General features: G+C 47.6%; 1 protein-coding gene across 1 annotated transcript in view; it reads right to left on the bottom strand.

The window, feature by feature from the left end:
- Positions 1-229: 229 nt before the first annotated feature.
- KAT2B (lysine acetyltransferase 2B) overlaps positions 230-15,457 on the bottom strand; it is a 98,606-nt gene continuing 83,378 nt past the window's right edge. Inside the window, 6 exon segments of the mRNA XM_061425474.1 lie at positions 230-2,272; positions 6,310-6,394; positions 6,493-6,556; positions 6,794-6,830; positions 8,314-8,428; positions 13,766-13,909. Of these exon segments, the coding sequence (XP_061281458.1) occupies positions 2,079-2,272; positions 6,310-6,394; positions 6,493-6,556; positions 6,794-6,830; positions 8,314-8,428; positions 13,766-13,909 (639 nt within the window). The 3' untranslated portion in view covers positions 230-2,078.

Genomic DNA, 15,457 nt, shown 5'->3' with positions numbered 1-15,457 from the left:
ACAACTGGCAAGATGCCGCGGATTACTTAAGAGACACAGTGTCTCTGCTCTTGAAAATCTCAGTAATGGGCTGTGAGTTTTTATGAAACTGCCCACAAATGCAACAATTCTGAACACCTCCCTCAAAATACTTACATCCTAAGAACTAAGGATGTAGTCAGTCATCAACCAGATTACACATTTGCCCCAGTAAACACAAATCTGTCAGAAGAAAACACACCAGCAGACAGAGCTTTTTAAAATATAATTTAAAACTATTTTGTACCAATACAATATATTAATTTTACAAATGTAAAATTTTATCCGCTGTTAAAGCATTTGCAAAAACCACACATCCTACTTCAGCTTTATTGCACAATATCTATAAGAAAATATTAATTTTTAAATTAGAAAACATAAAAATGCTTTCAATATAGAAGAGACGATCTGATTTTAAAGACAATACTCTATAAGAATGTCTACCCAGAAAATAACAAACGTTTCACAGGATACCAAGCTGGCCAGGTGCTTCAACAGATCCAGGACAAAGCACTTGTTTAAAACCAGTCCAAGATACTTAATCCAAACTGTATCATTCTTCATTAGAAATCTAGACGCCACTCAAGGTGGTTTCTTTAAACAGTTGAGGCATTCTCAGTTGTGAGCATTCTGAGTGTATCTTACACATTAAAAACCATCCTTCCAACTCCACAGCCATCTGCAGGGTTTTCTCCTTCATGCAGATTCTCTGGCAACTGTGTCCAATGTCTATCAAATGATCATTTCAATTAGTTTATGCTGATAGAAAACACTGAGTTAGAGACACCTTTAAAACCTAGTCCTTTTACAAAAATCAGTTTATAAATTTGTATCATAAAAATTAGTGTCGAGACCATCAAGATGGCCACCGTTTGCTTTATATGAGTTGGTTCTCCCAGAGCTGGGGTTGCAGACCTCCCACTGTCCAGTGTAGTGTTAATCAGGAAATAAATCCCAGCACGAAGCCGGAATCCCAAGACAGGTAAGGTGTATGATGGATTTTAGTGGGATATTATTACCCTGTACCAAAGCAGGCGTTAAAATACTGACAGAAGGTCTTGGTGGTAACTGAATTCATCTCCAAAATGAATATAATCTGGAGATGCCAAAGGACAAGTGTCCATAAATACATTATCAGTTGGGCAGAGTATATTGTAGAAAAGGGGGAAAAATCTTTATTTGTAAAAAAAGTGAAGGATTCACTAAATTTGATCCATAATATAGATTATACATCTTTTTAAATTAAAGCATGTTAATTCAATCTCAAGTGTTTTCAAATGGATGCCTTTGTGGCCCAAGAAATTGCCTTTTGGAACTTATGGCCTGCATAAGCAAAGTCAAATACAGTATTACAGACTCGTGTAGAGAAAATAATTATTAAAATAGTGGTTATGCACTTACAAGTCTGTTGTAGGTAGACAGAATTATCAAAAACCCAGACACTTATAAAAAAAAGTCTGCATTATTTGGAATTTCTTCTTTAGAAATCAAAGCAGTTGCTTTTCTGGAACTGCATTTTTCAGAACTGCTCAAAGCACCTCATCTAAATGAGTGTTTTTTAAAAATACATATAAAAAGTCTACCATGAGACTTCAAACATCACGTTTCACCTTTTACGGGCTTTTTATCATGTGTCCCTTCCTTTAAAGTCCTTCAGAATAAAATAAAAATAAACTCTCACATTCCATTAGAAAAAAATGGAAACATTCACGGTCTGAAAATTTTCTGCATTCCCCCAGATCTTGGTGCTGTGTGCAATTCCCTCATATACAAGTTGTGAGGAAACCCCTGATCATCTAGTACTGAATATTCAGCTAATGGACATGCCATAGAAAACTGACATTAATAGTAGTAAATAGATTAAAATCTATTCCATAAAATAAAAATGCTCTATGACTTCAATTTAAATACATATCTGTAAAGCTAAGAGGAGGTTTTTTGTTTTTCAAAAGTGCTAATTGTTACAATATCTTCAATACATTATGTCCAATTCTTTGTAAAACTAAACCATGCTTTAGGCACACTGTTTGATGAGTTTCTAAGAAGCAGAGGAAAAAATATCACTTGTCAATTAATCCAGCTTCCTTAATTTTACTGAAGAAGAATTTCTCCAGGATACTGGCACATTTGTAGTATTCACTCTCAGGGGGGTTGTACTCTTTGCAATTGGTAAAGACTCGCTGCAAATCTGCCATGAACAGTTTCTTAGACACGTAGTACCTATTCTTGAGGCGTTCACTCATGGTTTTCAGATCTACACAGGAAAAAAAAATATTAGCAATTTTTGACTCCTTTCAAACACGGGCCGACAAAAGTGAGACTGGGAAGAGACGTGTCGCCAGTCTGCCCACGTTCTCACCACCTCAGTGGCTTAAGAGAGATTCGTAGGATCAAGGAAAACAGTGCTTGCAGCTTGTGTTCTTCCTGTTGTGAGAGCATCCTGTGCAAAATCAGTGTTTTAACAGTGAAGGACCATTAGTAGTCATCTGGTGCAATCCCCTATTCAGCGCAAGGAAGCTGTAGATTAGCAGTGATAAGTCCGATTAAGTACTGTGAGCTCTTCACTCAAAAGTGTAGAGAAGAGGCTCTACCTACATGGAGTGCAGCGGCTGGAACACTCTACCTGGGTTTGTCTCTCTGAACTCCCAGTTATTTTGGTGTCGCAGAGACAGAACTAAAGTGGGAAACAGATCCTAAATGCATCTGCAGGTACACCAGTGGCCGGAAACTGTTTCCAGGGAATTCAGTTTCACGCCCCACTGATGACATAAGAATGACAAATTTTACTTAACCAAATGTTTTCTAAAGCATGTAAACCTTGCAAGACAATTGTAAAAAGAATGTTTCTCCAATATGTCTACTTGCTTTAAATAATATTACTTTACAAATGAAAACAGTGCTTCATCTAAACTTGTAAGAATAGAATGGGGTTTCTTTAATTCCCACTCTCAGAACCAATTTAAAGACATCCATGCAGATTAGAAGATGCTGACATTTGTCTGTTTATAGGTCCCTAGTTGTCTCTCAGTCTGGTTCTATCATTAAAAAGTATATCAACTATTAAACTGGATTAGCAGATATACACTACTGCATACAAAACAGATAAACAAGGCTCTTCTGTGTTGCACAGGAAATTATATTCAATATCTTGTAATAAACCAAAATGAAAAAGAATATGAGAAAAACTATATAAACTAAGCATGAAAAAAAAAACATATTAATCATGAGTCAAAACCACTCAAGAAATGCTTTTGACTACCAATGACCCAAATTCCCACCCTATTATCAAATTTTCCAGAGGAAAAGACACTTACAAATACAGTGGGATTATCATTTAATAAGATAAATAAATTGATGTGCCACGTCCCCAGTGGGCAGAAACTGATTTGCACCAAGACTCTTCTTAAATCCACCACCAAACTCGAAAGGAGGCGCGGGGAACACCTGCTTTCCCCTTTCCTTTGATTAAAGCCTATCTTTTTTCTTTTTTTGATTGAAGCCTATCTTGGTTAGAAATAAGTCATCACATGTGTGAGTTCACCTTTCCACTTTCTTTCTTCTCAAACAGTTTAGAGGGAGACAAAACCTGAGAAGTGTGTGAAGGCTCAGCAGATGCCCCAGGAACCATCTCCCAAGTGTGAGTGGGCAGGTGACGGTGTGCTCTCGTTTAATAAAGAGCCACCACCTTCCTGGGGGAGACTGGAGGCTTACCCTTCCTTCCACCTAAATGCCCGTTATTGGTGGCTGAGAACGTGTTACAATGTTTAGAAGGAAGAAGGTATAGCAAAAACAGGTGGGGTGGGGAGAGAATGAAACTTGACACAAAGAAGCTCAGCCTAAACCTTTCCAACTGTTCTTTGGAAGAGAGGAGGAAAGAACAGCTGGGGAGGGCTGAAGGAGTGAATAGAACAATCAATGCTGCATGCTTCCTTCTCCGTTTCCTTTCTCCTCTAAACTGACAGAGAGCATCTTCCTTCCTCTGACCTTCTTAGAATCTTTCATTGACCAAATGGCCCGGGTCACAGAAGGTGATCGCACACCAGTGGGAACAATCGGTGGACAGGGCTGAGGACCGTGGCCCCAGGAGCAGGAACCTCCCGGGCCAGTTGTCAGGAGGGCCTGGGGCGGACCCGGTGACAAGGCTGCAAAGGCCACTGAGGTCTGGCTTAGAGGGTTCCAGCATCTCTCACATCGAGTGTGTGCGCTAAGTCGCTCAGTCGGGTCCCACTCTCTGCGACCCTGTGGACTGCCGCCCCCAGGCTCCTCCATCCGTGGATTCTCCAGGCAAATCCTGAAGCGGGTGGCTAGGCCCTCCTCCGGGGGTCTTCCCGACCCGGGTCCACCCTCTCTCGGGTGGAGGGTCTTCCCGACCTGGGTCCACCCGTCTCGGGTGGAGGGTCTTCCCGACCCGGATCCACCTGTCTCTCGGGTGGAGGGTCTTCCCGACCCAGGTCCACCCGTCTCGGGTGGAGGGTCTTCCCGACCCGGATCCACCTGTCTCTCGGGTGGAGGGTCTTCCCGACCCGGGTCCACCTGTCTCTCGGGTGGAGGGTCTTCCCCACCCGGGTCCACCCGTCTCGGGTGGAGGGTCTTCCCGACCCGGGTCCACCCTCTCAGGTCTCCTGCGCTCGCGGGCGGGCTCTCCACCGCCAATGCCCAGTCAGGGAAGCCCTTTCCACGTCACAGGAATCACCAATGCCCAGTCAGCCTTCCTTCTAGAATTCTCCACTCTCTCCACCCTCACTCGGACTTTCAGACTGAAATCCACAGAAACAAGGCCAAGAGAAAAGGGAAAGAGAATGGCAAGCATGCGTGTTCACCGCAAGGCCTGAAGACCACTGGAGCCACCGCTGCACGATGGAAACACTCCTGAGATAACTAAGGTCAGAGAAAACATCCACAAACGACTGCTCCAGGGGAGCCGAGGGACCCCGCTCCCTCTCCTTTCACTTAACGCCCTCTCAGCACCAGGAGACTGCAAGGAGGAAAGGAACAGAAGATACAGGCTCTCCTCCAAAAGATGGCCCCACAACTGATTGGAAAAAAAAGAAATTCAGCTAGTGGTCTTCAATCTGCACAATGCCACATTAGTTTAATTTGGGGGTTCTCAACTGACTCTGTTAATCATTCATTTTAGGCTGGTGCAGACTCGGCAGCGAATCCCACAGGTCTACATTTCTAAAGGCATCTCCTGTTTGTTTTGGGTGTGGGACACGGGAGTCTAAGTAGTGAGCCTCCCAGTCTCCATCGAGCGCCTGGGAGAGCCAAAGCAGCGGGAGCGGCCGCTGCTGTCTACAAGGACAGCGGGCCAGCGGCTTCAGTTAACTTCACTGTTTACCTTCCAAATCTCTCAGGCTCTCAAAGCTACCAAGGGGACAAGCTGACCCTTTTCCACTTGCAGCCCAACAGGTTATAAGCAAGGTTGTGTTCAAACAGCAGTTTCTGGTGCCATCTGAGCTCACACTGACGGAGCAGCCTTTACAGGACAGCAGAGTCGTCTCTAAAAACACGGCCACATCGTGTCCGCTCCCTGCTCTGAGCCCCTGCCCGCCCCGCTCCCCTCTCTCTGCTCTGACCCCCTGCCCGCCCTGGTGCCCGCTCCCTGCTCTGACCCCCTGCCGCCCGCTCCCTGCTCTGACCCCCTGCCCACCCCAGTGCCCGCTCCCTGCTCTGACTCCCTGCCCGCCCTGCTCCCCTCTCTCTGCTCTGAGCCCCTGCCTGCCCTGGTGCCTGCTCCCTGCTCTGACCCCCTGCCCGCCCTGGTGCCTGCTCCCTGCTGAGCACCTGTCTGCCCCAGTGCCCGCTCCCTGCTCTGATCCCCTGCCCACCCCGCTCCCCTCTCTCTGCTTTGAGCCCCTGCCCACCCCGGTGCCCACTCCCTCCTCTGACCCCCTTCCCGCCCTGGTGCCCGCTCCCTGCTCTGACCCCCTTCCTGCCCCAGTGCCCGCTCCCTGCTCTGAGCCCCTGCTCGCCCTGCTGCCCGCTCCCTGCTCTGACCCCCTGGCCCACCCTGCTCCCCTCTCCCTGCTCTGATCCCCTGCCCACCCCGCTCCCCTCTCCCTGCTCTAACCCCCTGCCCACCCCAGTGCCCTCTCCCTGCTCTGAGCCCCTGCCCACCCCGCTCCCCTGCCCACCCTGGCACCCTCTCCCTGCTCTAACACTCCTAACCCTCCACTGCCCAGCACACGCGCCCTAACCTATGACAGAGAAGCACACCGTCGGCCACCCGCTGTCCCCCACACCGCCGTCCAGAGCTTTAAGTCTATACTTAGAAAATGTTAATGGCATTACCCATGGGGAACCTTATAACTTCATAATATCCCGGAGCTTCTGTTCTCTTCACGGGTTCCATGAAGGGCCAAGCGCTTTGATGGCTCTTGGGTAAAGAAAAAAGTAAGGTATCTCATATGGAAATTCCATGTGGGAAATCATTTCAAAACATTTGCGTGAAGTGGAGGAAAAGCGAACACCCACCTTCACCTGCTGCAGGATGCTCCTGAGCGTGCTGTACAGCTGGTCGGGGTCTCTGGCCTCTTTACTTGAAAGGAAAGGGCACACAGAAGAAGCAAGGGTTAGCACCCTGCCCCCTTGCCAGGCAACTCCTATCCAGCTCATCTGTACAGAAACCTAAGGTTGGAGCTACTTCAGCACGTTTTATGAAAAGTGAACCCTAACAAGTGCGGTGGTGACTACAGCCAGTTTCCCTGTTTGCTCTAAGCTGCTGGGAGGGGAGACAGAGCACTTCCATCAATATCCTCCAGCCCATCACACTTACCTTCTCTCTCTTCCACTCGGCTTCCAGCCTGTCTCTCCTATACATACCAACGAAATTAAACACTGAATGAGAACTGCTTTCAGTCAAGAGAATAACACAGTTAATACTTATCAAAAACGCAATAACTTACAGCCATGATCAGTAAAAGACTACTCTTGAAAAGAGACTGAAATTAACTGCAATTAATTCTTTACTTCCTTACACACTTGGATATAAAAACATTCCCAAGACTGGCATTGCTCCATCTGCTAGTATTTTTTAAAGCAGGAACTCCAGCCTTTCAGAGGAACGCATAATAAGCAAGCATGTTTGGTCCTGTGGGCACGTATATTTTTAAAACTCGAAGTCACATTTTCTGCTAACCACCACGTGAAAGCGTTAAGCTGTTATTTTAGGTTGGAACAAACTCTGTCCTGCTCTCTATTTTATCTGGCACAGACCCTGCTTGTAACGCAAGATGGTCTCAGGCAGCAGAAAGAAGACACAGCCTGGAGTCCAACAGACCTGGATTTGATTTCTTGTTCTCTCCTTAAGCTAAGCTACCCTCCGTAAGTTAGTTAGCCTTTGCCTCTGTTTATCAATGTATAAGACAGAACTCCAGAACTGAGCTGATTCCTTTTGAGATTAGTTGATGTATGTGTAAAAAATTAAAAAAAAAAACACCCCAAAACAGAATAATGTTTGGCACACACACACATTCAGGGAGAGGATAGCTATTACGCCATTAATAAGGATAATACATAGAAGTACAATTTCCAGGTCTAGCAAAGAAAGTAAGATCTGCTGTAGGGTATACTTCGTAATGAAGATGTCTATCTTGCTCAAATAATGTCTTATTTTCTTTTGGAGAATTTTAGTTTGATTTATTAAATCTTCAATACACTAGCAGATCCTGGATTTGAACTGATTGAAAGTGCCAATATTTATAGCTTCTGATCGACAAAAACACCTATTTTGTATGTTTTAACCCAAGATAATTCACTTCTAACATACTCACAGAGAAGAACCCTTGGAAAACCACTCTAAAACAGGGAACCAGAAACCAGTGTGACGCTGTCGGGTCACGTGGTTTCGAAGTCGGGGGCGCTGAACTCGGCCGAGCACAGCTCTGCCCCGGACGGCCCGGGGCACGGAGAAGGGCGTGGACGGGAAGCCGCCTGGAGGAGGCAGGGCCGCTGCTCCCTCGGTCACTGGCCACGAGCCGCTCGCGGCTACAGGACTGAGCCAGCCTGAGACTCAACCTCCCACCCTCTGAGCAGAATTCCCTGCCTTCAAGGTCACCTGTGGGAGTGGCCGACACTGTGCCACAAACAGGCTCTCAAAGCGATGCGCGTTAACAGTTAAAGCCGGAGATGGCCCCGGAAGCAGAGCAGACGCAAAGGAAACGCGCTCTTCTGAGACCGCAGCATCCCGACTAGAGCCTGCGGGCGAGCGGCCTCCCGAACCACTGCGCTCCGGCGGAGCTACTTCCGGGGTCTCGGGGCACAACCAAAAGCTTCTGCCTTTAGATCAATACATACGAATTCCAGGAATGCTTTCTATCGGGATCTGCCGAACTCCATCTTTAAAACAGGAAAGTCCCGGGTAGACTTTCCGAATCTGGGCTTGTTTTCTTTCTATCAGCTTTTTAATGATCTGCAAAGCACAAGAAGAAACTACCTTTAGTGACCGAAGTTTGTGGCTCCAGCTTAAGTCAGTCAATCTAAGTTATTTTCCCAACAAAATTAAGTCTTCCGGAAACAAAAGGGTGAACGATATTAAATGGTGAGACATGAAAACATTCTACAAGGCCATGCACATTGAGTGTCACTGACAGAGCTGTCTTTGAATGCTTGTCCCCTGCCATTGCAAAAAAAAGCCAGTATTAAGAGCCCACTGCCCTCTTTAGCGTAAGTGCCAGTTATCTCGGCCCTCCCCCGCGAGCCTCAGCCACAGAGAGGAGAAATGGCCCTGCAGCCCAGGCACCGTCAGCACCCCTGGGCGTCTCAAGATCAGGCGCTGCCCACTTGCACCTGAGGGGCAGGCAGACTCACCGAGTCCCCAGAGCCCGGGAGGACGGACTTCCTAGTGCTCAGGTGTTCCAACGTGTGAGCCCCAACCTACGATGCTCACATCCAAAAAGCAGCTCTGAAGACTGAAGGCGACGCAGTCAGGACAGGGGCCGCCAGAACTACTTAGGGAATTTTTGAGAGGAGTCCGTTTGTCTTATAAAATAATTCCCTTCTCCAGTGGAGCTTCCCGACCCAGGAATCACACCCAGGTCTCCTGCACTGCAGCTGGATTTGTACCGTCTGAGCCCCCAGGGAAGCCCAATGTTCTGATGTAACTAATTCCAGGGCAGTGTTCCCCTTAAAGAAGTAAAGGGTCCGGTGGTTAGGGCTGCATACTCCCAACGCAGGGGAACAGGTTCGACTCCTGGTCAGAGAACTAAGACCCTGCACTACACAGAGCAGCCAAAAAACAAAAAAAGAAAGAACAACAACAAACTCAAAAACCACCAACTTGAGATTAACTGTATCAGCGCTGAATTTTGGAAAACACTACAACAGTAGCAGTCATTAATCAAATTAATGAAAAACTTCAATTTCCTAACTTCTTGATCTCAAATGGAAGACTGATAAATGCTACAGCACGAATACATAATCTTAACAATTAAACATAGGACTTCATAAAATGAACAGAAGTGGCAAAATAGACTGCTGGTAAATCTGCTCAGGGTTGTCCAATATCATGTAAACCAGTCGTGTAATTTAAAATTTTTCAGTAGCTACTTTAAAAAAAAGTAAAAAGAAATAGGAGAAATTGATTTTAACAATATATTTTTATTCAATCCAATATAGCTAAAATACTATCACTGCAGCATATAATCAAGAGAAAAAATATGAGATTTTTACATGCTTTTATTCACACTAGGTCTTCAAAATCAGAATGCATTGTACACTTGCAGAACATCTCAGCTTTGACTGGCCATGCAGCTAGCACCCAGTAGCCGCATGTGGCTGCCACTGTGATGGGCAGATCTGATTGGACGCTCTGCAGGACGTGTAACTCCAGGTCTTTTTAAAAAGACTCCTCAGGCCTTCCCTGGTGGGCCTGTGGCTAAGACTCCACACTTCCAACTAAGATCCCACCCAAAAAAAGAAGAATTTCTGGAAACATGTATACAATGGAGTATTACTTAGCCATAAAAAAGAATGAAATAATGCCATTTGCAACTGGAAGGACCTAAAGATTATCATACTAACTGAAGCTGAGTCACAGAAAGATAAATACCGTATGTTATCGCTTATATGTGGAATCTAAAAAAGTGGACACAAATGAACTTATTTACAAAGCAGAAACAAACTCAGAAAACAAACTTACGATTACTAAAGGAGAGGAGGGGGGAATAAACTGAGGCTTTGGGATTAACAGAGGCACACTGCTACATAAAAAGCAGACAGTCAGCGAGGACCTACTGCATAGCAGAGGGAACTCTACTCGATATTTCATAATATCTTACATGGGAAAAATCTAAAACAAATACATATACATGTCATTCACTTTGCTGTGCACCTGGAACTAACACCAACACTGTCAATCAACTGTATTTCAGCTAAAATTTTTTTCAAAGAATCACAACGGCAATTTCTTAAATGAAGGCCTTCAGAAAACTTAATTTCAAACACAGCTTTAATGTTTTTCTCTCTTCACCAAGGGTGCTTGCTCTCAGATGAGACAGTGCACGGGGCTTCCAACCCCCTCACGAGCACCTTGAGGCCACTGGTAATGGGGGGAGGGGGCTACCCGACCTCTCTAACCCTGAGGATCACTTTAGAGAAAGCAGACCTTCCAACCCCATTCTAGCCTCATATCTTCGCCTCCCTAGAAACTCTCTTCAGCTCATCACCATGTCTTCATCTCCCTCTCAAATCCATCTTTCGTTCCATTTTGGTCATTTTTCATCTTCCCAAACAGAGAACCAGGGGGCATATCAGCCACTTTTATAGTTCACCGAGTCGCAGGATGTCTCCCTACAAAACGCTGCTCTTCTTCACTCTTTGGCTCCTCCAAGCCCGGGGTCGCAGCTCACGTGTGAACCGAGCTTAAGCCGACCCTCCCCCAGCCCCACACACGCCCCCTGCTCTGTCCTGCCAGCTCCCGCCCCTCCACCCTTTCTCAGAGGCTCTCATCACGTGCACGCCTCGGGCTCCAGGTGCTCCGGCCCCGGGACCTCTTCCTGCAGGGCTCCGTCTGCCCGTGCTGACCGCCTTCTGGGCCTCCCGTCCTCACACGGGCCCCCTGGCCCCTGATGACGCAGGTGATGCTGGCCCTCTGCACTCCGGGTCGCCGTTCACCTGGCGCTCAGCCCCGCGGCTGCGGTCCTGGTCTCCCTCTGCACGCTGATCACAGCAACCACGCGGCCTCTGCGCCTGCGCCCCACGGGGAAGGCTCACCGTCTGCCTGTCTGCTCCTGAGCACCATCCGTCCCTGCCTCCTCAGGGCCCTCCAGAGCTGGACTCAACACTTGTGACAGTCACATGAATTCTGTAGAGGTTACCAGGTAAATCCAAGAACCTCACTAGGGTGACTTCCAAGCTCTTTTAAAAGAAGAAGGTGAACAGCTACATTCAGGGGTGCCTGTTGGAGACACTGGAAGCTGAGGTGGGGGACCCAAGGGGACGGAGTGGAAGGGGGGCCCTGTCTTCTCCAATGCTGGGCTCCGCGGGATTTGAAGCAGCCCAGACAGAGGGTCCCCCGCCCAGGGGTCTGAACTCGGAGTCTGGGGACCCCGTGGGGTCCTGCTCCAGCCTCCACAGTTCGGGCACAAGGAGCGGGGCACCAGCTCCCAGCAGCCTTCTCAGAACTCCGTATCACACTGGAACCTCTGCCCAAGAAACAACAGACGCTGCTTCTATTTTCTAGTTTAATAAAAAGCCTTTGGCTCACTTCCGTGGGACGTGTACGGAGAAGTCTGAGCTACTTTAACTAAAAGGGAGACACTCACTGAGCACCTGTTCTTAGGACGCACCCTGAGAAGACGGGTCTATCTCTGCGATGTCAGAGACATCGACAAGGAACTAAGAACTGGAATGGAGGCACATGAGCAGAAACCAGGAAACAAAGACAGGCTTCAGGCAGATGTCTTTTTTGTTACTCACTAGAGAAAAGCATGGAGAAGGCACTGGCACCCACTCCAGTGCTCCTGCCTGGAGAATCCCAGGGACGGGGGAGCCTGGTGGGCTGCAGTCCATGGGGTCGCTAGGAGTCGCATCACTTTCCCTTTTCCTGTTCATGCATTGGAGAAGGAAATGGCAACCCACTCCAGTGCTCCTGCCTGGAGAATCCCAGGGACGGGGGAGCCTGGTGGGCTGCAGTCCATGGGGTCGCTAGGAGTCGCGTCACTTTCCCTTTTCCCGTTCATGCACCGGAGAAGGAAATGGCACCCCACTCCAGTGCTCTTGCCTGGAAAATCCCAGGGACGGAGGAGCCTGGTAGGCTGCAATCCATGGGGTCGCTAGGAGTCGCGTCACTTTCCCTTTTCCTGTTCATGCATTGGAGAAGGAAATGGCAACCCACTCCAGTGTTCTTGCCCGGAGAATCCCAGGGATAGGGGAGCCTGGTGGGCTGCCGTCTATGGGGTCGCACAGAGTCGGACACGACTGAAGCGACTTAGCAGCAGCAGCAGCAGAGAAAAGCACCTTTGACTGAATAACAGAAATATAAAGTGGGACTGGGCTTCCCAGGTGGCTCAGGGGGTTAAGTGTCCACCTACACTGCAGGAGACACAGGAGATATGAGTTGGATCCCTGTGAGATCTCCCCAGGAGATGCAAGTCGGGGAGATCCCCTGGAGGAGGTCCTGGCAACCCACTACAGGGTTCTTGCCCGGAGAACCCCACGGTCAGAGGAGCTTGGGGGCTACAGTACATATGGTCGCAGAGACTCGGACTCGACCAAAGGAGACTAACAGGACAGGTACAAAGCGGGAGTGATGTTGGGTGCGATTTCCCAGTTTTTGAACTCCAAGAACTAGGGGACCAGGAGGGTGATCCTGGGTTTAATATGTAAAGTTTATTCATTTAATAAGTGGCCTGTGTTGCTCTCCCCTAATTATGCTTTGTATGTTTCTTTTTCCTGTCTTACAGAAATATAAAACTTGTTACGTAATCAAATCCATCAACCTTCCCCTTTACCCCTTCTCTTTTAGTTCATACGCATAAAAGACTTGAGCCCAGTATCAGAGGACAAATCACTTGGGACTTCCCTGGGGGTCCCGTGGTTAAGACCCAGCACATCCACTGCAGGGGGCGTGAGTTCAACCCTTGGTCAGGGAGCTAAGACTCTGCAAGCTGTGTGGTGTGGCCAAAAAAAGAATTCTCCCCAGATCACAAATCACTTAATATCTGGAAGCATACACTCTCAGAACTTACAATGGAAAAAAAAGGTGAATACTCACTAAGATAAATATGGAAGATGATGAGTAACTGAAGTTCAAATAAGTGGATCAAACTAGTGCTTGAGAAGTTCAAAGAGGAATGGACACAGGCAGAAGTGGTGTGTGTGTGTGTGTGTGTGTGTGTGTGTGTGTTTGAGTGTGTGCGTGCGTGAACTGGGAGAGGAAGTGGGTGAAGGATGAAGCCACCACGTAAAAGGGTTAGCACATCAGTAACAGCCTAGCAGTTAGAAAAGGGATAAAGAGATGAGTCTGGGAAGAAGGCATGGGGCCAGCATGTAAAAGGCCTTGAAGGTAAAACCACTGTATTTTACAAGTTTTGCATTTTACACCAATTTAATAGGTATTGACCCCCGCTTCGAAGTGGTGATTTAGACAGGAGGTAAAGGATACCTTCACAGAAGAAATCCAGACAAACCAGAGCAAACTGAGGTCCTGGTGTCCATCAGACGCCCCCACACAGAGCCCAGGGGTGCACACTTTGCCCCAAAGGAGCCTGGCCTGTGCAGTGGGAACCCAAGTCGGCCACACGCTTACCTCCTTCTGCTTCTTAATGATGACAGAGAACTCCGTGTATGGGATCCGTGGATTTAGCTCACATCCCATTAAAGTGGCGCCTTCATAATCCTTGATGTAGCCAACATATTTGGTTTTAGGGATTTTAATTTCTTTGGAGAAACCCTGCAAAACCAGTAACTCCATTTAAAAAGGCCCTGAGCATCAAACACCCTGTCTGAGTGCGAGCTACGTGCGAGGCCTGGCTTGGTGCCGGCAGAGGTCCAAGCTCCTTTCCAACTATCCTGGGGATTAGCATGAAACTCCTCTAAGAAGTTCATCAAAAATCAAACCGTGCAAATAGGAAGCACTCCAACATAAAATAATAATAATAATCCTAGTAAAACACAGTATTAAAAATTCATTAACACAAATGGCTCTTAAGTAAAAATAAGATTTAATTTAGCATTAAATTGCATGCTTTCTCCCAAAGTAGACAGGGGGCCTCTAGGATGTTCTGGAAATCAACTAACAGTGAACCCTATTTTGAAAGCAAAATTTGTTCAAAAATATAGCAAGAAGAACCTTGATACTGAAGAAATGAAACACTTAATAGGCAAAAAACTTCCAGACCATCACAAGTGTGGCTGTTTCAGGGACATTAATGCTTTGCAATATATTCATTTATATACTTTAAGCTATAATAATAGGGAACATAGTCATATTATTTATAACAATTTTCCTTAAGGGTGTTTCAAATTTTTGTAGAAAATTAGTTGGGACTTCAGTTTCCTGCCTCCTGTTTCAGTAAAAACTTATTTTCCAAGCACTTATTGCCATCAGCCTCAGAGAGGACCACAGACGCAGACAGGTCATTGAAAAAAGAATGGAGAGACTCACATGGAAGCATACACACCGCCACGTGTAAAATAATAACCAGTGAGAGCTTTCTGTGTGACTCAGGGAACCCGAACTGGGGCTCCGCAACTCCCCAGAGCGGTGGGGAGGGGTGGGCGGTGGGAGGCAGGTGAGGACGGAGGAGCCAACGTGAGCCTGCGCGGATCCACGTGATGCGGAGGACGCCAGCCCAGGAATGGGAAGCAATCTTCCTTCATTAAAAATAAATCCGTTTCGGGGGCGGGGGGGATGGGGGGGCAGGAAGCATGGCTGAGGGCTTCCCTGGTGGCTCTGCGGTACAGAATCTGCCTGCAGATGCAGAAACACAGGTTGGCTCCCTGGTCCAGGAAGGTCCCGCTGCGCCCGCGCTCCAGGACCGTGCGCTCCAGGACCGTGCGCTCCAGGACCGTGCGCTCCAGGACCGTGCGCTCCAGGACCGTGCGCTCCAGGACCGTGCGCTCCAGGACCGTGCGCTCCAGGACCGTGCGCTCCAGGACCGTGCGCTCCAGGACCGTGCGCTCCAGAGCCTGCGCCCTGCAACCAGCGCAGGTCCCCCGGAGCCGGGGCCGCGGGGAAGGATGCCCGCTCGCAGCAGCTCAGAGAAGCCGGCGCAGCAACAGGCAGCACAGCCAGAGACAAATTAATGAAAACTTCCTAATCTTTTCCTAAAAAAAGAATCCTGGCTGTTACTGTCTCTGCAGTGTAGGTACAGCCTGGGAAAGCTCACACTCAAGTCGCAGTATTTAATGCCACTGAGTTCTCTCTAGTGAGTTTTACTAGAAAAGTTACCAAATGCATCCCAAAAAATGAGAAGAAAGTAAAAAGGTTAATTATCTG

The sequence above is a fragment of the Bos javanicus genome, chromosome 1 (genome assembly GCF_032452875.1).
Source record: "Bos javanicus breed banteng chromosome 1, ARS-OSU_banteng_1.0, whole genome shotgun sequence".
NCBI classification, from domain to species: Eukaryota; Metazoa; Chordata; class Mammalia; order Artiodactyla; family Bovidae; genus Bos; species Bos javanicus.
Note: the sequence above shows the minus strand (reverse complement) of the source record. Positions and strands in the feature narration are given on the sequence as shown.